A 21,981-nucleotide genomic window follows, 5' to 3' on the forward strand; every position below is an offset into this window, starting at 1 on the left:
GTCAGAAAAAGGACACTCAAAAACCTTGTTAACATCTGAAGATGCTATTTATCCTTATCTACTTCTCAAGGATAGAGGTGGTCTTCAGAAACCATCAGCAGACATGGTGTCTGTATGTCAGACCACAGAGAAATGTATTCAGTGGATGCAATGGAGCTCAGCTTCTCTGTGGATGTGGGATCACAGCAGCCACTGAGAAACAGCTCTTCCCAGCTCAGCAGCCACATGTGTTGAAATAATCATATCCATGATGGCATCCTGGTGGTTTTATAAAGTCAGATTTAATCATTTTGCAAGATGAGTAATTGAAATGGCTAAAAATGTCAAGATGGTTCACAGACAAACTGATATTTTTTTATGGAGAGTAGTTATGAAGATTTCTCTGTGCTGTATGTAATTTATAATTATATGACAGTACAACAGCTACCTTATAACGTAGGCCGAGAGAGATGCAATCCCTAAACGTAATAGTGTGTGCTATTGATGGCAAATGCATGGATAACTAAATCTGTGTATGTGGTCTCTGTGAATATATACTCTACTTTATATTGTTAACTAGCTAGCTAGGCTGGAATAAGTTAAGCCAGATTGATAGCTAGTTTATTTTAAAAAGCAAAGTGCTCTATTTTACTCAACTAACTACGCTAGCTAACATTAGCTTTTAAAACTTATTAAGCTTTATAATTTATTAAGCTAATGTTAGCTATGTTAGCGTTAGCAAGTTATTTGGTTCATAAGATTCCGACGCAAAGTCTATGTTCAGATGAAAATCAAGTGATATCACTCACTATGCGTGTCCCCATAAAAAGAGGGATGTGTGTACCCTAACAAGTGTGATTAGGGGTTTGGGCAGCGATATTGTCTACTGCACATGCTCTGCTTCCAGTTTTTCTACTGTACAAGCACACCCAAAATAACAGCTCCCATGTTGGCCATCTTAGTGTCTTCAGAAATTCACAATGGGAGTCAATGGTCACAAACGTTCCATTGTTTATGCAGTCTATGGTTAAATCACACAGAACAGGCAGACAGTAACAGCTTATAGTGATGTCACACAGAACAGACAGACAAAAACAAGTTATTATGATGTCTCACAGAATAAGCCAGAAAATTCAAGCAGAAAGGTTACAACTAGGAAAAGTTGTTAATAGCCTGCACTTAGTATCATTATCACATTGATGTTAAAACCACAGTAACTATATTTGACTATATCCTTGTTCTTATCATTCTACCGCCCCAGTCTCACCTTTAGTTAGGGACACTTTTTTTTCTAACTCATCAAGAAATCTTTGATAACAAGCTTCTGTAAAGTTTTATTCTTTTTCTGTTCTCTCATACTGTTGAATACATTTGTAGGCTATAAATCACAACAGTTTCTGCATTTTAGATTTCACAAATTTAGACTGTTAGTTTTATCTGTTATATATTTTATAAAAGACTTTCATTTATTTGAAGCTGTAACGTTTCTGGTCCGAGTACCAGGGCAGGGCAGACAGACTTCCTTGACAGTGCAGAACATTTATTAACATTAAACATGTAAGACAAAGGTGGCACTCACATACAACATTTACATTGAACATGACTATACAATTAACATTAAACGGAGAACACATACACTAACATGGGATTATACAAACTAACATTACAGCTACAAAGATCTAATTGAATACACACATAGCGACAATGACCAACAAAGAAAGCACACACGGACAGGGATTTACATAGACACATTAACACTTAACAATAAACCCTGTGCACATGTAAGCAATCCCAATGGGGTGTGATTATAAAACAGAAATTCACAGTATATATGTGGATCACCCTGCACGCCGCGGGCCTTGCCACATGACTTATGGGGGAGGATCTGTCCGTGACAGAACCCCCTCCCAAGGGGTGCGGCTCCCAAAGCGTCCTCCTCTGGGACTGCGAATCCCAGGCTGCTGTACACATACACACAGACAGACACCACACGGATATGCCCAGTGCCAACCTAATACAAGGTGGTCCAGAAACCGCCAACTGGGGAGACTTCTCTTGAAGGAGAAAGGCAGTGTCCCTGCTTCTCTCGGGGTATTCCAGTACGCTCCATGTGAAGTGTGTGGGGGAAGCATTCCTCGAAGACAACCCCTCCCTAGGGGCGTGGTTCTGGGATAGGGAACTCCAGGCCGCCATGCATACATACAGACACCTCAAAGCATTGGCTGGTGCCCACCCAGCATAAGGCAAGCCAGGAACCTCCTACCTGGGAGACCTCCATCAGCAAGGGTCAGTCTGATATGCTCCTCGCGACATGTTGCACCTAAAAACACATACAAGGTGCAAATACACATAAACAATAGTGCCAAACCACAAACATACAAGGCGCTGTGCTGCCGCACCTGCTAACCCCACAGGCACTGTTAACGTGTCCCTGGGCCCACCAGACATGCAGGGGTGCATGTCCACCCTGGCTCCGTACGTGCAGCCTCCCCTAACAGTCCTGCTTAATTCTGCCGCAGAGCCCCAGAGGAACTCCCCCTCCGGTTCTTTGGGTGGACCCCTCCAGTCCTCCTTCTGGTGGGTTCGTGGAGGCGGAACAACTTGGGCTCTAGCATCTTTTGCCTCAGATCTTGCCAACTCAATCGCCCTAGTGCACATGTATGCAGTCCAGAAGGGGCGTGGTTATAAAACAGAAATTCACAGAACGTATGTGGGTCCCCCTGCACACGGCGGGCCTTACCACGTGACCTATGGGGGAGGAGCTGTCCATGACAGAACCTTTTATTCTATGTCTTCTCTTGGGCTTTGAATTGCTCAACTGTATGAGATGTGCTATATTAATAAACCTCCTTCTCTGGCCTTCTTTCTCACCTCTTTTTTAACATAATGATTGTTACCTGGATTACTACAACCAGAAGCAAAAACAAGTTATTGACAAGGATCGTAATGCCAGGAATTTGTTTTATTTACATGCAATAACCAAAAGCTTATATATTATACTGGAAATATTGTTATGAAACACAAGATCTGAATCAAAGTCACTCCTTTGCGTTTTACCTGAGGGTTGAAATAAGGTGTCAGGTGACCCAATTATCCCAGGTATTCAATGGTCAGATGAGGGAAACCAATTAGAATCTGTTACTTAGTCTCATTAAGTTGAAGAAGGTTAGTAGCCATCCAGCTTTTAATACCAAGCCATCGACACACTTCAATGTCAGATACAACTGTGTATCAGTAACAATAGTAAAATGAAGTGTTTCCCAGCAATATGACCTAAAGGCAATATATACTGAACAAGACCCACAATAAGAAAACCCAAAGAATATGGAAGATTCCTGGTAAAGAAAATCAGCAAATGCTGAGGTTAATGAGGCCACATATGCACACACACCAGCAAAAAGATCACAACACTAGCACTTAGCTTGATGGAATTAAAATATATTAGCATTTGAAATACTAAATTATGATATTTTAGCTAACTTCCAGTTTGCAAGCTGTATACACTTAAAACCTTGCTAATGTACTCATAAGGTACTAATGTACTAATAAGGGTTTCCTCTGTATGCATTTAATACAACACTACTTTATCCACTATATATAATAGTAATAAGGGTTTCTACCCCCCAACTCCCCCCCCCCCCAAGTGAAATGAAATATTGACCTTGTCTAGAATAATCAGTTACACTGTTGTACACAGAACAGGCCATACATCTAGATAAAGCTTATACAGAATAATACAGAAATAATACAGCAAAAGACATATTAAAACGAAGAATTATAGTATGATTTTTGAGTTTAAAGAAAATCATTTGTCAAGGCTTAAATGCAGATTGGCACTGTGTCTCCCTCTGTTGGTCACTGAAAAACACTGGCAGATTAAACGAAAGTGAAACAAAACTTCTCTAAGCGCTAAGAATACACGTGCTCGCTCTCAGCCTTGACTTAGGTAATTTTGCATTTCACAAAGCTAAATTATGATCAATGTTTGCATTTTTCTTACTTTAACTTCCTAGAGTAGTTCTGCCTGTTTGTCATAACTATAAACTGTACCTTATCTAACACTGGTAATGTGTTCCTAGCAAAATTGATGCCGTGCCTTCATTTCTTCATAAACCATGATTTTTTTTATACCTCAGAAAGCTTAAATGCTCTGGTGTACAGTTTACTCTATCTGCTCCACTCTGATAATGTGCTGGACTACTCCACTATAACTTAAATCGTTCTTGGGGTTCCTACCACTATCATTTGTTTGGTTCCCATGGATATAATTATTATGAAATGTATAATTTCATAATAATTTATAATGACAAACAGGCAGAATGATTACATTACTTGGTAATGAACAGGTCTCAAACATAACATGAGGATGATATCCTGTTTCAGTGTGCATGCAGTGTCTGTTCTGTGCCTTATGATATTTTCTGTTTTCATTATGGGTCTAGATTGCATTAAATAGCAATAATAGTTCATTTTGTACTGTTGCTTTGCTGCACATGCCAAGCATGAAAGACAGACACAAAGTGTATTTTTTCATTTAATTTGCACATTACTCCTGCGGTAAAAACATTACATTAGTCTTTAGCTGAAATATGTGCCTGGATGTCTGTAAAGTGTCTTTGTGTTATTGTCTCTTGTAAATACCATTATAGAAATAAAACTGAACTGAAATGATCTGATGATTATCAGACGTTGTTGTTTAAATCTGTTATACTGAACACTGAATGCTGGTAACCAGGAAATGTTACTAACATTTAAACAGACTCAGTAGACAAACAAGATGGGGAAGGATACAGTATTAAAACTTTACAGAGAACTCTACAGAATACTTCTATTTTATTTTTTATTAGTAGGTTTTATAGCCTGTACCTTATAAAGCTGTAGCACAGTGCATCCATATTAACTTATGTTCAATAGTAGAAATGGCAGTTAGTTTAACACATTAAGCCTTTAAATATTGTTTCTGACTTTACCTGTTCATACATTTAACTGCTGCAGGAGTTGATCAAGAATTATAACAGAAATATATTTGACTTTTTCTGTACTTTTTGTAGGTTGGTCCAGCTGGTTCTGTCTGAGGGCTTCATTCTGAATATCAGCTATCCAGACTGAATCATGGCTGAAAAGGGAATCAAGAGAGCAGCAGAAGACATTGCTGACTGTGATGTCACTGTGGAAGAAAAACGTCCAAACTTGTCTGCTGAGGATAGGTTAGTGGAACTAATGATTCATATGTGGGTATTACAGTAGAGTGATATTCAGACACAGTGTAAATCCCTCACTGTATAGAATGGGTTTTAGAGCAGTCTCATAGCTGTTTTAAACACACTGACTCCCTTCAGACACATCTGCATATAGCTTTATGATACTATGTAGGGGAATAAGTTGCCTTTATTAGAAAACTGCATTACCTTCTTAAAAAAAGAAGGAAAATTGAAAAGACCAACAATGATATTTGAACATCAAACATGTCTGAATTTGACTGAAATTATATTATTTAACTGAAATTGTTCTCTGTGCAGGACAATGACAGAAGCCAGTATTTCACTAGATCAGGACCAGTTCAGCTGTCTAGTCTGTCTGGATCTGCTGAAGGATCCAGTGACTATTCCCTGTGGACACAGTTTCTGTATGGTGTGTATTAATGACTGCTGGGATGAGAATGATCAGAGGAGAATTTACAGCTGCCCTCAGTGCAGAGAGACTTTTACTCCAAGACCTGTTCTACATAGAAACAACATGCTGGCTGAAGTGATGGAAAAACTGAAGAAGACAGAACTCCAAGCTGCCGGACCTGAAGATGTGGAGTGTGATTTCTGCACTGGAAGAAAACTCAAAGCCATCAAGTCCTGTCTGATGTGTCAGGCCTCCTTCTGTGAAACTCATCTCAAACCTCACTATGAAGTTCCTGGCCTGAAAAAGCACAAGTTGATCAAAGCCTCTTCACACCTACAAGAGAAGATCTGCTCTCAGCATGGCAAAGTGATCAAGATCTACTGTCGTACTGATCAAAACTGCATCTGTTATTTGTGTATGCTACATGAACACAAAGGACATGATACAGTTCCTGCTGGAGAAGAAATAAGTAAGAAACAGGTGAGAACAAAAAAATATATTTTTCATTTAGTTCATACTGTATGTCAACTGTATGTCTGATCAGGAAAAAAAAAAAAGTTTTATTTACAACTTTTGCTTTGGCACCTAAAGTTCTTTAAATGCAAACAAGTCAAGAGCAAAAATAATGCTTCTTTTGAACTATTTGTTATACATAGGGCCTTGCTACATACAGTTCAAATAATAAAATACCACATTCAAATGGATAAAATGCCACATTGAGTCATGTTGACAACCTCAACATAATGTGTACCTTTTCCATTATTCAGATCAATTTAAAAATGTGCTTTGTCATTTACTCATAGAATGTATCCTAGCCAGTACAGTAGGTTAGAGTTCAAAATGCCACTGGACTAGAGTGCTGTTGAAATACAGGGATCTATGCTGATGCCTAGAAGTGCAAAACACATAAGCTCTATAACATACAACAATAAGTGCAATAAACACTACCCTACAATAAGTACTAGAGTTTCAGTTACTCAACATAGGTGCAAGATCAGTGATCATTTATATATACCACAAATAGATGGGTCTTCACTCTGCATTTGAAGACTGCAAGGGGCTCTGTTGTCTGTGCAGCCAGGGGAAGTTCATTCCACCATCTGGGAGACAGGACAGAGAATAGTCTCAATGCTTGTCTTCCATTAGACTTGAAGCATGATACCAAGCTGAGCCATACTTGAGGTTTGAAGTACTTGAGGTATGGGTCAGGCTTTGACCAATAACATCATGAATGGACGTTCATTTTTGGCTTTGTAGGCAAGCATCAAGTTTTGAAAGACCAGGTCAGATTTGAAACATGAGTTGAGAACACCAAATGGTTGTACAAAGTTATGCCCAGGCCACAAGCAGCTTCAGATGATGATACCAAGGAGTTCTCGAAGGAAATTGTGAGGTCATGGTAAGGGCTAGGAGTTCCTAGGATGTAAAGAAGCTCGGTTTTACTGGGGTTGAACTTCATGTGGTGGGCTGAGATCCATGCTGCAATGTCAGTCAAGCATGTTGAGATACGTCTGGAAACTTGCGTGTTGGAGGGTGGGAAAGAAAGAATTAATTGGGTGTTGTCAGCATAACAGTGGCAGGAGAAGCCATGAGAAGATATTACATCACCAAGAGAACGAGTATACAAAGAGAAGACAAGAGGGCCTAATATTGAGCCATGGAGGACAATGGTGGAGAGTTTACATGACAAGCATGTAACACTGTTTTTTGAAACTGATACAGTCATGGATATTGTTTAGGGTGAACAATTTGATCACCAATATTTTTGAACATTATGGAAAGGAAGAACCTTATTTTAGATGGAGTTTATGTGGAGTTCTTTTGCTGCAGTTATGAGCTGGAAGCTGAGAGATGGTTCAGTGGCTTCTAGCATGGGCCACGATGTTTGTATCACTGGAAAATGCTGGAAAAACAAGGATAAATGAGAAAGCATACTTTCTTTATAGTATTATAGCATTCACAGTATTATGGTAGTTTCCACAGCCTAATAGCAATGAAGCTAATATTGTTTAACCTTTAACAATGAAGCTATAATGAATCTAATATTGTCTTTTAATAAGCTGTTGAACATAGTTGTGATATTTTAGTAAAAAAAAATTCACACTTAATGTATAGTGACGGTTGACTTTGTGTGCATTTGGAGAGGTTTTTGGGTACTTTGGTGATGTCTAGGATGCCTACTGGAAAACATTGTGTAGCTCCTGAGTAATTTAAATTAAGCACAGGTGATTGATTACAGATAGCTGGCCAATATACATAATGTGTTTGAAGCAGCAAAGTTAGCCAATACAAGCAATATAATAGTGCAAGACCATGCTAATCACTCAGAGCAATTCAGCACACGTAAGGTAAAATTGCAATCCCATTTGCAAAGCAAAGCAAAACTGACATTGGGTATTGGCTCAGGCTCCTGCTTGTGTTCTATGACATGCATAGATTTTCTCTCTCCTGCACACACTCTCTCTATATAGTCTATAGCTAGCTAGATGTGTTAAAATCACCCTGCATTTCAGCAAAAGAGCATTATATAGCCTAGAATCTCATTCTAATTTCCAGTGAGTTAACCAGTTATAGAGTAAACACTGGTGAATAGTGAATGAAGAATGAGTGAACCTTTATGACCAGTGGTGCATGTGGATGGAAGGCTAGCTGTCTGGCAAATATTTCTGTAAGTAACAATGGTATGACAAGACACTAGCAGAGCTGCTAACAGATGTTTAGAGGAGGAACTGTGCTGAAGTCATGGATTCTCTAATCTTCCTCTCCAAAACATGAGCTTAGTTGTTGAATATTCAGAGTTTAATTACTAGTAAGACATGGTTTTTATCATTAAAGGCTATGCTAATAGCCCACTGTCTGTTAAGCTGCATATGTCCTGTAGCTAACATTACTGGTCATTGTTCTGTAGGCTATTTAAAAACACAGCTAACTGTACTGTAAATACTAGCATGAATCATTATAATTTCTGCAAAATTATATTGATAAACAATATTGTAAGTATGCAAACCTACAAATGGATTTGTGTCTTTCATACTCAATATGCTCGATTTCATGCCTGGCCATAAAAAGGGAAGCACAACAGAGATGTCCAGCAATAAAATAAAAAGCTTCACTGTAGTCTGGTCGAACAATGAAATGTTAAAAATAATGTCCAGCAAGTATTTATCAATTACTGTTATGTTACATTTAGTATAAAAAGAAGCAATAAAATGAGATTTTCTCCTTATGCATCCTTTTTTGTTATTCATTTATTTGGTTATATTTGTGAACTGTGATAAAATGTAATTATTGTGATAATACATTTTTGTATTGGCACATGACTAAAATTCAGGAAAGCAAGGAACATGTCCATTGACTTATAGCATTTCTCATGAAATCCAAACAACTAAAAAGACTTCAATAGGGAAACAAAATAATTAATGAATGACTGAAGGAATCAAAAGAATAAAAAAAAATCTAAAAATAAAAACTACATCTGACTCAATAACTTCTGAGGAATCAATGAGACCTAACACTAACCGTATGTTGCAGCTACTATGTCTACCCTTAATGAATTAATATTTTGTTTCTTCAATTTGCCAGGTACATATTTTAACCCTTTAGCAAAAACTAGGGCAAGCAATTTATAGTCTATATTTAATAATGTAATTAGCCTCTTCCAGGAGCAGAAACAGAAACAGACCCGGGGCAAATACAAGAGCAGGAAGGACATGGGCAGATAAAAGAATCAAAGACAGAGGAGAAGAAGGGACAGAAGACACAGAAACCAGAGACACAAAAGGAGCAGACAAGGAAACAGACTGTGGAAATGAAGCAAGAACAGGAGCTGACAGAACAGCAGAAGCAACAGGAACAGATGCAGACACAGAAGTGGGAGCAGGAACAGAGCACTGAACAGAAGACTGAGGACAACAAATTGGCCAGGAATGAGGACAAGGAGACACAACAAAAGACAACAAACAATGAAGGCTGACCGGAGGCACAAAAGCATGATACTTCTCTCTCGACTCGGACGTATCATACTTGTAGAGCTTGTAGTATATAGTTGTTTATATAGAGTGTATAGTTGGTTCTTATACAGATCAAATCATAAATGGTTTGTACAATTTTAATGCAAAAACTCCATTTTGAGAAGAGATGATGGAAAATGCAGATGCTTAATCTGCAAATATTTTGTGGTGTTTTGAAGTCTATTTTGTATTTAGTTTTGAAAAAATTAGGCAATTTTAGAAAATATCTCCAAGAATTTGTGGAAAAGTATAATATCAAAAAAGGTTATAACATTCATAATGCATAAATAGGTGGGTTTGATGCATTCATCCACAGAGTGAGCTAAAGGAGGAGCAGAGGCAATTCGAGCAGAGAATTCAGGAGAAGGAGAAGAAGGTCCAGGAGCTGAAGCAGGCTGAGGACACTCTTAAGGTGAGTTTTGAGCAGAGAGCTGCTGAAGCAGCTATTTCAGAGCTCAGTCAGGCCTCTCCTCCAGTCAGCCAGTGAGCAGACCAGTGTTGACACACTCTGGGATCCTAAACAACCTCAATATGAACTATGTCATCCAGGGTCACAGTGAGGGAGTGGATGATAGTTCATTTTTAAATGGACCTCCATCTGGTTTGTGTGTCTCATAACAGTGCTCTGCCCGGGCAGCAGTGAAGGACAGTAGGCAGACCTTTACTGAGCTGATCTACTCCATTAAGAAAAGGTGCTGTGAGGTGAGGGAGCTGATCAGAGATCAGGAAAAGGCTGAACTGAGTCGAGCTAAAGGATTCCTGGATAAACTGGAGCAGGAGATTGCTGATCTTAAGAGGAGAGATACTGACCTGGAGCAGCTCTCCCACACAGAGGATCACATCCATTTCCTCCAGGTAGCAAACTCTGTCTGAATTATGGAGGAACTTGCTCCTCACCAAGTTTCCATAATGCCTCTCCCCAAAAGCCCCCCCCCCCCATTAAGACCAAAATAAATATAATAAATAAATAAATATGTCTAATAACAAATGTGTGTTTGGTGTAATTTGGTGTGAGATCATTTATTACTCTTGAACACCTTTATCCTTGCCCATAATGTTTTCTTCTGTTTATAGAGATTCCAGTCTCTCTGTGTCTCTTCTGGATCTGAGGAGTCACCCATGATTTCTGTTAATCAACATTTAACATTTGATGGAGTGACAAAATCTCTCTCTGATCTGAAAGAGCGACTAGAGAAATTATGTACAGAAGAATTCAACAAAATTCCTCCACAGGGTAAGTGGAGTTGTCCTGCTGTGAAAAATAAAGATGGAACTCTCTACTTACTCAGTGATGGGGTAAAGATGGCTATAAGATTAACTAAACTAAATAGAAGGGAATGAATATTCTCCAACAGATCCAATCACACCACCCTGGAGAGAATACAGAGAAGAATGTTGTGGTTCATTGTGTCAAAGGCTGCTGAAAGGCCTAGAAGAATCAAAACAGATCACAGTTTGGCAGCTTTAGCAGCATGAAGTTTTTCTTTCACTGCTATGAGGGCTGTTTCTGTAGAATGTGTCAGTTTGTAGCTAGACTGATTGGGATCATGCAGCTGGTTCTGGGTGAGAAAAAGAGACAATTGATTATACACTGCTTGTTTGAGGGCTTTTGAGAGGAAAGAGAGAAGTGATACCAGTCTGTAGTTCATAATGTTGGAGCCATCAAGTGTGGCCTTCTTGAGGATTGGTGGTTTTCAATGCATTTGGCACGTATCCAGAAGATGAGGAGTTGTTGACGATGACAGAGATGAAAGGAAGCAGATCACTTGCGATTGTCCAGAACAGAGTGGAAGGAATTGGATCCAGTGGATTTGTAGTTGGATTGCTGGAAGTCAGGAGTTAAAGAGGAGAGAGGAGTAAAAGAGGTCAGAGAGTTGGATATTGGGGAATGCACACTCATTAGAAGAGTGGGAACAGAGGAAAAGGAATGGTGGATTGCTGCAACCTTCTCCTCAAAGAAGGTGATAATCATCCGGATTATCTCCGGAGTAAGAGATGAGGAAGGAGGGGGAGAGGGAGGATTAAGGAGAGAAGAAAAAATAGTGAAGAGCTTGCGTGGATCGGATGCTGAGGATTCAAATTTCTCAGATGCCAGATTTTTGCAGATGTTACTTCCAGTGAGAACTTGGAAAGGAGAGACTTGTATGATCTGAGGTCTGAATCTAGATGAAATTTCCTCCACCTCCTCTCTGGAGTCTTTAGTTCTCTCCTGTGGCAGCGAAGTGTTTCTGTTAGCCAGGGGGGAGGTGGGGAGGACTTAGCAGGTCTAGAGGAGAGGGGTACAGAAGATCCATTGATGAGGAGTGTAGAAATGAAAGAATTTGTAACTGTATCCAAAGAGAGAGAAGCTAGAGAGTCAGGGTGAGGAAGGGTGGACAAAATAGTAGAAGTAAATGAAAAGGGAGTTATAGAGTGCAGATTGCCATGGAAGGAGGAGGAACATGTTGGAGAGGACAGGATGGAATGAGAAGGAAGGGAGAGAGAGAAGGCTAGAAAGTGATGGTCCAAGAGGTGGAGGGGGGTGACTGCGATGTCCGATGTTGTGGTGGTATGGGTGAAGATCAGGTATAGAATATTGTCGACTTTGTGAGTCGGAGGAGAGTGCTTGAGGGTGAGGTCGAATGCTGTCAACAGCGGAAGGAGTGAACCTCTGAGTGAGTTTGGAGCTTGCAGCTTGTCTGATTGAAGTCTCCAAGGAGAATGAGTGGATTTCCTTCTATGGGGAATTGACTCATGAGGATGTTGAGCTCATCAATGAAGTGATCTAGGGAACTCGGAGGGCGGTAGATGACAATGATATGAAGTTTGGTGGGGAAAGACACTGTAATGACATACAATTCAAAAGAGGACATGGAAAGAGTAGAGAAGGAAAGTGGAGTGAAACGCCACTCTTGAGACATTAGTAAACCTGTGCCACCAACCCTGCTGAGATGCCTTGGAGAATGGGTAAATGAAAAGGCAGAGGACAGGGCAGTGGGAGTTGCCGCATTCTCAGGGGTGATCCATGTTTCTGTTAGAGCCAGGAAGTGTAGCGAGCGGAGGGATGCTAGTGCTGAGATGAAGTCAGCGTTCTGGACAGCAGATTGGCAATTCCAGAGCCCTCCTGCCAGTACGATCTGTGATGGTGCCGGACGTTGCGAGGTTGCTCAGATTGCGACGTCTATGATGATAGCGTGAAGGAGATCTGTGGGATATGTGGACAGGAACTGAGTGTTTGGAGTGAGAATGGAAGAGAAATAGTTGGATAAAGTGTAGAAAAGACAACAAATATTACACTGAAAGTGAGAAATGTGAAGTTTATTGATTAATCAATATCATTTAAACATTATAAGTCAGAGGTTGTATAAAATAGCAGATTTGGCTCAGTTATACATGTAACACTGTCGTCTGTCTTGAGTCAGGATGGACGTTCAGTAGTGGATGATACATGGTTATACTCAGCATAGTCTGCAACCACAAAATAGATCATAACTTGTAGTCTCTTCAGCATACAGCATTTGCAGCAGTGCATGATCTGTTCTGCTGCGAGTTAAACCCATACTGTTAGGGTGAGAAACCTAGAAGTAAACCTGAGTTTCACAGCCCTTCACAATTTTTGAGAAAATGACTAATCGTTCAGTGGTGACTTGAGTTGCACTATTAATACAATTAAACAGTCAATAGACACAGCTGGAGAGTACATCATATGATCAATCATTTTTAAAATAACCTTGTACCATTAGCAATAATTCAACAAAGCAAAAGAATAATACAAAAATCTACTGTACAAAATGACATCAATTGTTGGAAGTACACACACAATCACAATACCCCCCACTTTTGCCACTGACCCCAAATTAAGACATTACATTGTTTTCCACTAACACAAACATTATGAACATGTTTGATAAAAACATTTTGCACTGGTTAGCACTTTTTCTAAGATCATATTACATTGGTTACTGGTTCAAAACATGCCCTCCCTCTGTTGTCAAAACCAGCACTGAAATTACAAATCAGAAAAAAAAAAAAAAAAAAAAAAAAAACCTGAAAATGAAAAGGCATCTTAATTTGCTTTATTTTTTTTGGATCACCAAAGAGACAGAAAAAGTGCATTATAAGTAACTTTAGATAGTTTTGATGACCTTCACTATACATTTTGTAATGTTAATATTAGTTAGAATCAATGTGTCAAAAATATTTTGGAGTTACTAGCAAGCTGATGTTACATTTTGCAGTAAGTCTTGTTAGTGTTACTGGCTAGCTAACTTTGGCCTCCCTCTCAAACATACTGTCCCGGGTTTCATGTTTTTCATTATTATTATTAGTAGTATTAATAATAATAATAATAATAATAATAATAATAACAACAATAATAATAATAATAATACTGTAGTGTGCTACTGTATTCTGATACTGTAGTGTGCTACAGTAGTGTGATACTGTATTGTGATACTGTAGTGTGCTACTATAGTGTTACTGTAGTGTGCTACTGTATAATGATACTATAGTGTGCTACTGTATTGTGATACTGTAGTGTGCTTCAGTATTGTGCTACTATAATGCTATTTAGTACATTCCAGGCTATTTTAATATAATAAATACAGCTCCTTAGTGCACACAAAAGTGGTACTACTGATATTCCTGGTATTACTGAGCAAATGAAAATGAAAATTTCTATAAAACATAACAATGTCTACAAGCTGACATATGTTCTCATATGGTAGACTTCTATGACAAGCCAACACTGCAAATGTGAAGAATTTTCTTAAATTAAACACTGATAAAACTGCGATCATGCTAGTAGGCCCCAAGACCCGTGTCTCTAAACTGTGCAGTTTTGCTATGACTGCATGGGATTTTATCAGCAACCAGCTGGATAACTCTTAGCAGCCTGGCCTGGTAGCAAGTGCCTGCAAATATAAACTCATCTTATACTGATAATGTTTCATGTTAATCAGATTTGAAAGAAAAATAAAACCCTGACCTGTAATGATGGCAGCCACTAAATATCATTTGTAGTCTTGTTAGCATACAGTACAATGTCTGTCCACGTGAAACAGGCTAATACTAGTAGAAACTAGCATTGAAAAGCTTTGATTATAAATAAATACTGAAGAAATGTCCGTATATAACTGTAATTTTGTGTGTGTATTAATGAATCTTACATTTATTAATTATTCATTATTTTGTAAGGGTAAGCAATTAAATTTAAATAGCGGCTCTAAATTGGCCTGTATGAACGCGACCTATGTAAGTATATATATATATATATATATATATATATATATATATATATATATGTCTGTGTGTCTGTGTGTGTGGTGTGTGTGTGTGTGTATGTATGTCCAGTGATGGTTGGAGCTCTGTTCTGGTCTTAACCTCCTCCCCTTCCCCTGCACCTAGTGCAGTTCTGCAGGGGGCTGTAGTTTCTGATAGAGAGTATACTGTGGCAAAGTTACTGCCACTTCTCATTGGTATGTCAGTGATTTGACTGATTGTCTGTAAAGCATCCTTGAGTTAAGAACATAAATATAAATATTAACATATATATATATATATATATAATTTATTTATTTATTTTATTTTATTTTATTTATTTATTTATTTATTTTTTTACATGTGACTAATAATAATAAAGGGGCCTTAACTTAGTCATATGACAGCCCGGACACAGTGTAATCAACTGTGAGCACTTCCAAAGTCCTTCTGGCACCAATGACATCCCAACTCTACACTGAACTGTCTGTAGATGTTCAAATATGATACAACAAACTGGCCCTGTTGCAGAACTGCTAAGAATCTGTAGAGATCTGCAATACCTCTTACGTCTTCCAGAGATGCTTGCAGGTGTTTTAGCCTTGTGATAAGCCATGGACGTAGGCTATTTGGGCTCTTAATTGTCGCTGACTTTTTGACTTTGATTAATTGATGCTGATCGACCAGAACTAATCCTAATTCTATCAATGATGGAATATGAAGATTGATTTTCATTTTGTTTCTCTACAGCTGCAGCAATTCAGATTTTACCTTCAGAGCCAAAGACCAGAGAGGATTTCCTGAAATGTAATTAACACACGCACACACACACACACACACACACACACACCCCACTCACTTTGTCTCCCTCTTACTCTCTCTCTCCCACTCGCTCTCTCACATACATTCTATTATTAAAGGCAATAGGGCTAGCTCTTTAAGACCACGGACAAATTCAAGTTTAGTACTACTAAACTTCTTCAGTAGTTCCTCTGCTGCTCAACCAGTCTTCTCTTTTGTAATCCCTAATATTACATTCACTAATTTCACCAACACATGATGAAGAGTGAGACTTGTGAACTTCTTACCAAGTCTCACTCTTCATCATGTCAGCTGGACCTACTCCTACCTCGCCATCCACTGGCACACAATACAGGGGGAGACCCCCCACTTTTGCCACTGACCCCAAATTAAGACATTACATTGTTTTCCACTAACACAAACATTATGAACATGTTTGATAAGAACATTTTGCACTGGTTAGCACTTTTTCTAAGATCATATTCCATTGGTTACTGGTTCAAAACATGCCCTCCCTTTGGTGTCAAAACCAGCACTGAAAGTACAAATCAGAAAAAGAAAAAAAAACTGAAAATGAAAAGGCATCTTAATTTGCTTTATTTTTTTGGATCACCAAAGAGACAGAAAAAGTGCATTATAAGTAACTTTAGATAGTTTTGATGACCTTCACTATACATTTTGTAATGTTAATATTAGTTAGAATCAATGTGTCAAAAATATTTTGGAGTTACTAGCAAGCTGATGTTACATTTTGCAGTAAGTCTTGTTAGTGTTACTGGCTAGCTAACTTCGGCCTCCCTCTCAAACATACTGTCAGCGGGGTTTCATGTTTTTCATTATTATTATAAGTAGTATGATTAATAATAATAATAATAATAATAATAATAATAATAATAATACTGTAGTGTGCTACTGTATTCTGATACTGTAGTGTGCTACAGTAGTGTGCTACTGTATTGTGATACTGTAGTGTGCTACTATAGTGTGTTACTGTAGTGTACTACTGTATTGTGATACTGTAGTGTGCTTCAGTATTGTGCTACTATAATGCTATTTAGTACATTCCAGGCTATTTTAATATAATAAATACAGCTCCTTAGTGCACACAAAAGTGGTATTACTGATATTCCTGGTATTACTGAGCAAATGAAAATGAAAATTTCTATAAAACATAACAATGTCTACAAGCTGACATATGTTCTCATATGGTAGACTTCTATGACAAGCCAACACTGCAAATGTGAAGAATTTTCTTAAATTAAACACTGATAAAACTGCGATCATGCTAGTAGGCCCCAAGACCCGTGTCTCTAAACTGTGCAGTTTTGCTATTAAAATTGTAGATATGACTGTGAAACCCACCCTAGTTGTTGGAAACTTGAAACAACTTCTAGATTTTACAATCCCTTGAGTCCTTTATCTCTCACTAAATCTTTTTTCTTTCATCTCTGTAATATTGCACTCGTACTAGGATGACTTCTACGGGTAGCTACCTCATACTAGGCTGACCTCTGTGGATGTATCTAATAAAAAGATAAACACACACACACACACCCCACTTTCTTTCTCCCAGTGACATATACACATACAACTACACACACATTCATGAACACACACACACACACACACACACACACACACACACACACCACTCTCTTTCTCCCAGTGACATATACATATAAAGCCACACACACACACACACACACCACTCTCTTTCTCCCAGTGACATATACACATAAAACCACACACACACACACACACACACACACACACACACACACACACCCCAACCACTCTTTCTCATACACAATCCTCTTCCATTTTATGAAAGTGCCATTATTACCTTGGTAATATACTGTGTAACCTTTACATTTTCATTGTCAGAATGTATCATGTAATTCAAGCACTGGTGAGTATATTTTTATTGACAATAATAGATTTTTTAAAATCTCAAATGCTCTTTGTTTCAGATTTCTTTCAACTGACTCTGGATCCCAACACAGCTCATCATTCACTCCATCTGTCTGAGATGAACAGAGTTGTCACAAACAGAAGGGGAGTGCAGCCATACTCTGATCATCCAGAGAGATTTGATCACTGGTTTCAGGTGTTGTGTAAAGACAGTGTGTGTGGACGCTGTTACTGGGAGGTTGAGCTAAGTAATGGGTCTTATGTGTTTATATCAGTCTCATATAAAGGAATCAGCAGGAAAGGAGAGGGTTATGATTGTGGGTTTGGTTGCAACACTTGGTCCTGGAGTCTGGAGTGTTTTGCTACTCTCTCTTTCTGGCATAATAACATTGAGACTGAGATCCCAGAACTGCCACACTACAGAATAGGAGTTTATGTGGATCATAGTGCAGGAACTCTGTCCTTCTACAGAGTCTCTAACCGGATGACCCTCCTACATAGAGTCCATACCACATTCACACAGCCCCTCTATGCTGGGCTCTGGGTTGACTCGGGCTCAACTGTGAGATTATGTGATCCAAATTAATGTTTGTGGTGTATTGCGTTTAGTAATGAAGAGTTAAAAAATTAATGCACAATGCCACACTGTTCATTAGTTGTGATCATTCTCTGATGTTTCTCAGATCCTCAGATAATCGATATTGTTCTTTAGCCCAGATCAGCCTGCGTTTAGATTCTGTATAGAATCATCAGTTACTCTGCTGTACAACATACACATAAACAGTGAAAACAGGTTTTCTTTAATATCAGCTGTGTTAAAATTACATCATTACATTAGGATGCATTTGAGTTGAAAATGCATCAAGTATCAAAAATGTTCTTGTGTAAAGACTCGACTGATTACAACATCAATAAACTTAAAAGAAAACTTTACATGAGTTTTAACTTTTGTTTTGTGGGTTTTAAGGTTATTTAACTATTAGAACTATGCTGTTTCAGGTTAAGGATATTCTCCACTAGCAGAGAATTCTGTTAATGTCACGGAATGCTCACCTCCCGCAAGTCACATGGTTTGGGAGGATCTTTTGAAGTGAAGTGGGAGGATCTTTTGTTTGTGGCTACACCTGCAAACACCTGCACCTTGTCTTTATGTATATAAACCCTTGTCCTTGTGTGCAGGGTATTGGTCATTGTACTCGTAGATGTTAATGTAGCATGTTAATGTTAAATGTTCTTTTCGTAGTTGTTAAATGTATCCGTGTTTATCGTGTTTGTTTAATGTTGACCATGTTGTGTTCATATTTATCATTTGTAATACGTAAGTGCCACTCTTGTCTTTTGTTTTGTGTAATTAAATATTCGTCCATGCTTTTTTGTTTTGTGTAATTAAATGTTCGTCCATGTTCGTCTGACCTCAGTCTGGGGGACTCAAAAACCATAAAACATAAAACATGGAATTTAAGAATAGATTCACATTCTAGAGTGTTCAGATCTGCAATGTATATTAAAACTAAATATTCCTGAATGGATTCTAACCTTATGTACATCAGTATCAAATTTGTCCATAAAAAAGTTGCACATTTGACTGCTTTTTGAACTATGGATCCACATTGCACCCCATCATGTGCAAGGCTTTAAACATAGATCAGTTAACTGTCTATTACCTCATCATAGTAGATTGGGATACATAACATTTCAGAACTGTGCTCAATCTTGGGAAAAATCTAACTCATGTCGTTGTTGAATTGTCAGGAGAACTTCTTTCTCTATATTAATTTATATGGCAATCAAAGCCCACTCCTTTCTCATAATGGCCCAGATTAACAGTTAATACCCAACAGAGAACAGGGATTCTTCCAAAACAACTTTTAGAAATGTCCAGAATTCCAGAACCTCTTGCTATAGAAGACATAATTAATAGGATTGTGCTTTATTTTGTTATTTTATTTTATTTTGTCTGTAGTCTGTCTGAAATTGTTAATTTGCACCACCATTTTGTTTTCTTTTTGTTGGTTATAGAGTTAAATATTTATTATTATTATTATTATTATTATTATTATTTTATTCAATTGTGAACTGCGCACTCTGAATACCCTGTTAGCCAGGCAAAAAGATTCTACCTGTATGCATCTCTTGGATGGTTTCAGAGGCTTCACGGATCTCTACGGATTGTGAGCAGTACTGCAGCAGGGCTGTGTCATGGCGTCCTGTTGGAACATCTACAACAGTTCAACATACGGCTGCATCGGTGGTGCCGAAAGATCCTAGGAATTACGCACCCATTGCATGGGCGGACTGCCGACAGTTACTGAGCTAAAAATTTGCCAGCACAAAGTAAGGTCGGGTTTCTATTCATCTATTCTACATTTGATGCTACCTAAAGTCACTATTTCCATTTTTTTCCCACTATAGAATAAATAATTCTGACTAGTTTAGTCATTAGATGTACATCTCTGCTATTGTGACTATTTTTCTCAGGATTAGATTTACCCTTCCACCATAGACATCAGGTATATAGTTAACTCCCCATTGTCACAGAACCCTCCCCCCCCACGAGTCATGTGGTACGGTCTGCCGTGTGCAGGGGAGTTCACATTTGCCCTCCATGAGGGCACACACCTGCACAGGGTTTTTGATGTTAAGTGTTTGTCTAGTTAAACCCGTGTCAGTGTGCACCTCATTGTTAGTCATTGCTATTGTCACTGTTAGTGTTTGTGTAGAATGTCAGTATATCGTTAGTGCTAGGGTTATAGTGTGTATACTCTCTGTTGTGTTCTAGTCATCGTCATTAGCGGTAAGTGTATTCGTGTTCACTGTTAATGTTATGTGTGAGTGCCACCACTGTCATTAATGTTTTATGTCATTAAATGTTTCACCAAATTGAGGCAGTCTGTGTGTCTTGCTCTGCACCCTGTGGCGCTCGGGCGTTACACCCATCCTTTGTTAGTCATTGCACTCCTGTGGGGTTAGAGAGGAGGCTGCTGGAGGTTAGATTACTACCCTTTTTCTGGATGAGAAGAAAGCAATATGAAGTTTCTTCACATGCACAAATAAGCAGAGAATATGTGGATTAACACAATCACTGTCCTGACTCTTCATTGCTGAATTTCTAACACTATGCCTGATCATACATATGCTATACTTATACTAAGGTTACCAAAGGCCATACGTATATGAACTACAATGTACAAACACATTCCATAGAAGTCCATGAAAGAAAACAAACAAACAAACAAACAAACAAACAAACAAACAAACAAACACACACACACACCAATATACATACATCACTCTTTCAGGGAGATATGCTAAGCATGACATGTCAAGTCCATATATGCTTGTAATTGTATTGTGACTGAAGTGTGCTCCAACTGGTTTGTTTCCTTCTAATGAGAAAAAAAGTGTGGCCATATTATTGTTCAGTGGAGAATCATACAGTATAGGTACAGTACATGTACTATGTAGTACTATGTGAAGCTGCAGTATAGAAATGGAGACTGAGTATGTGACCGTGTTGGCTTAAAGTGATATTTCCTGCTCTAGGAGTAAACACTTGGAATTTCACTGAATATTTACAGACGGAACCTTGTAAAGGTAAGACTGCTTAAAGATTTCTAGATGGATATTGTAATGTATTTGTCTATGGTATTTGACAGTGAAATTTGATGTTTTTTACTGTGTAATGGTCAGTGTGTCCTCTAATACATTGTTTAAGCTACTATTTAAATCTCAGTATAACAAGTTTAAATGGCCATGACAACAGCTATTTCTCAGGTTTTAGTCATGTGCATTTGTGAAACATTTGTGAAACTACCTTGCATTTGTGAAACATTTTTCATCTAATTTCATTACAGCCCTTAATTCACTGACAATAGGCTACAGACATTAGGATTTTATTTACTAATGTTAATAGATATTAATTCTGTCTCACTTTGGTCAAAGTTCTAACATGGTCAGGGATATTAAATTGCCAGTTAGAAATATCACCCACAAACACCAACTTTATAATTAATTGGAGATTTATCGGCTCATGAATATAAACCAACCTGGACATTAATTTTATAATAAATGAGGGAGAAGCAGCCATTACTTGAAATGAGCCATGTAAAACAAAGTGACGTTTATTTACACACATCAAAAGACACCATAGCTCACAGGATAACGTAAGGTTAATCACCAACAATTAAACAAGACCTTAAATACACACACAGTAATGACAGAAAATGAGGAACAGGTGTGATACAAGGGGAGGGCACACACACACAGGAAGACGTCTGGGAGGAAGGGGGCTGTACCATGACAGAAAGTCATAAACAAACAAAAAAAAAACAACCAACAAACAAATTAGAAGAAACCACCCTGTCATGGGTGAAGAATGTGCAGAAAAAAAGGAAGCAAACATGAGTTCTCCAACTCAAGCATTTAACAA

General features: G+C 38.3%; 1 protein-coding gene across 1 annotated transcript; it reads left to right on the plus strand.

The window, feature by feature from the left end:
• The first annotated feature begins 3,889 nt into the window (after nucleotides 1-3,889).
• LOC113587473 (tripartite motif-containing protein 16-like) lies at nucleotides 3,890-18,778 on the plus strand. The gene is made up of 8 exons (XM_035525268.1): nucleotides 3,890-3,925; nucleotides 5,031-5,186; nucleotides 5,499-6,072; nucleotides 9,919-10,014; nucleotides 10,224-10,457; nucleotides 10,677-10,836; nucleotides 15,591-15,647; nucleotides 17,612-18,778. The coding sequence occupies exons 2-8, from the start codon at nucleotides 5,092-5,094 to the stop codon at nucleotides 18,136-18,138; spliced, it is 1,743 nt and encodes a 580-aa protein (XP_035381161.1). The 5' UTR covers nucleotides 3,890-3,925; nucleotides 5,031-5,091; the 3' UTR covers nucleotides 18,139-18,778.
• Nucleotides 18,779-21,981: the final 3,203 nt, after the last annotated feature.

Source organism: Electrophorus electricus, chromosome 4 (genome assembly GCF_013358815.1).
Source record: "Electrophorus electricus isolate fEleEle1 chromosome 4, fEleEle1.pri, whole genome shotgun sequence".
In the NCBI taxonomy this organism is placed as follows: Eukaryota; Metazoa; Chordata; class Actinopteri; order Gymnotiformes; family Gymnotidae; genus Electrophorus; species Electrophorus electricus.

Bases quoted from the DNA above. Each gene is read 5' to 3' on its own strand.
- LOC113587473 (XM_035525268.1), top strand. From the start codon at position 5,092: ATGGCTGAAAAGGGAATCAAGAGAGCAGCAGAAGACATTGCTGACTGT. The intron at 10,458-10,676 runs GTAGCAAACTCT...TTCTGTTTATAG, and splicing joins ATCACATCCATTTCCTCCAG to AGATTCCAGTCTCTCTGTGT. The intron at 15,648-17,611 runs GTAATTAACACA...TCTTTGTTTCAG, and splicing joins CAGAGAGGATTTCCTGAAAT to ATTTCTTTCAACTGACTCTG.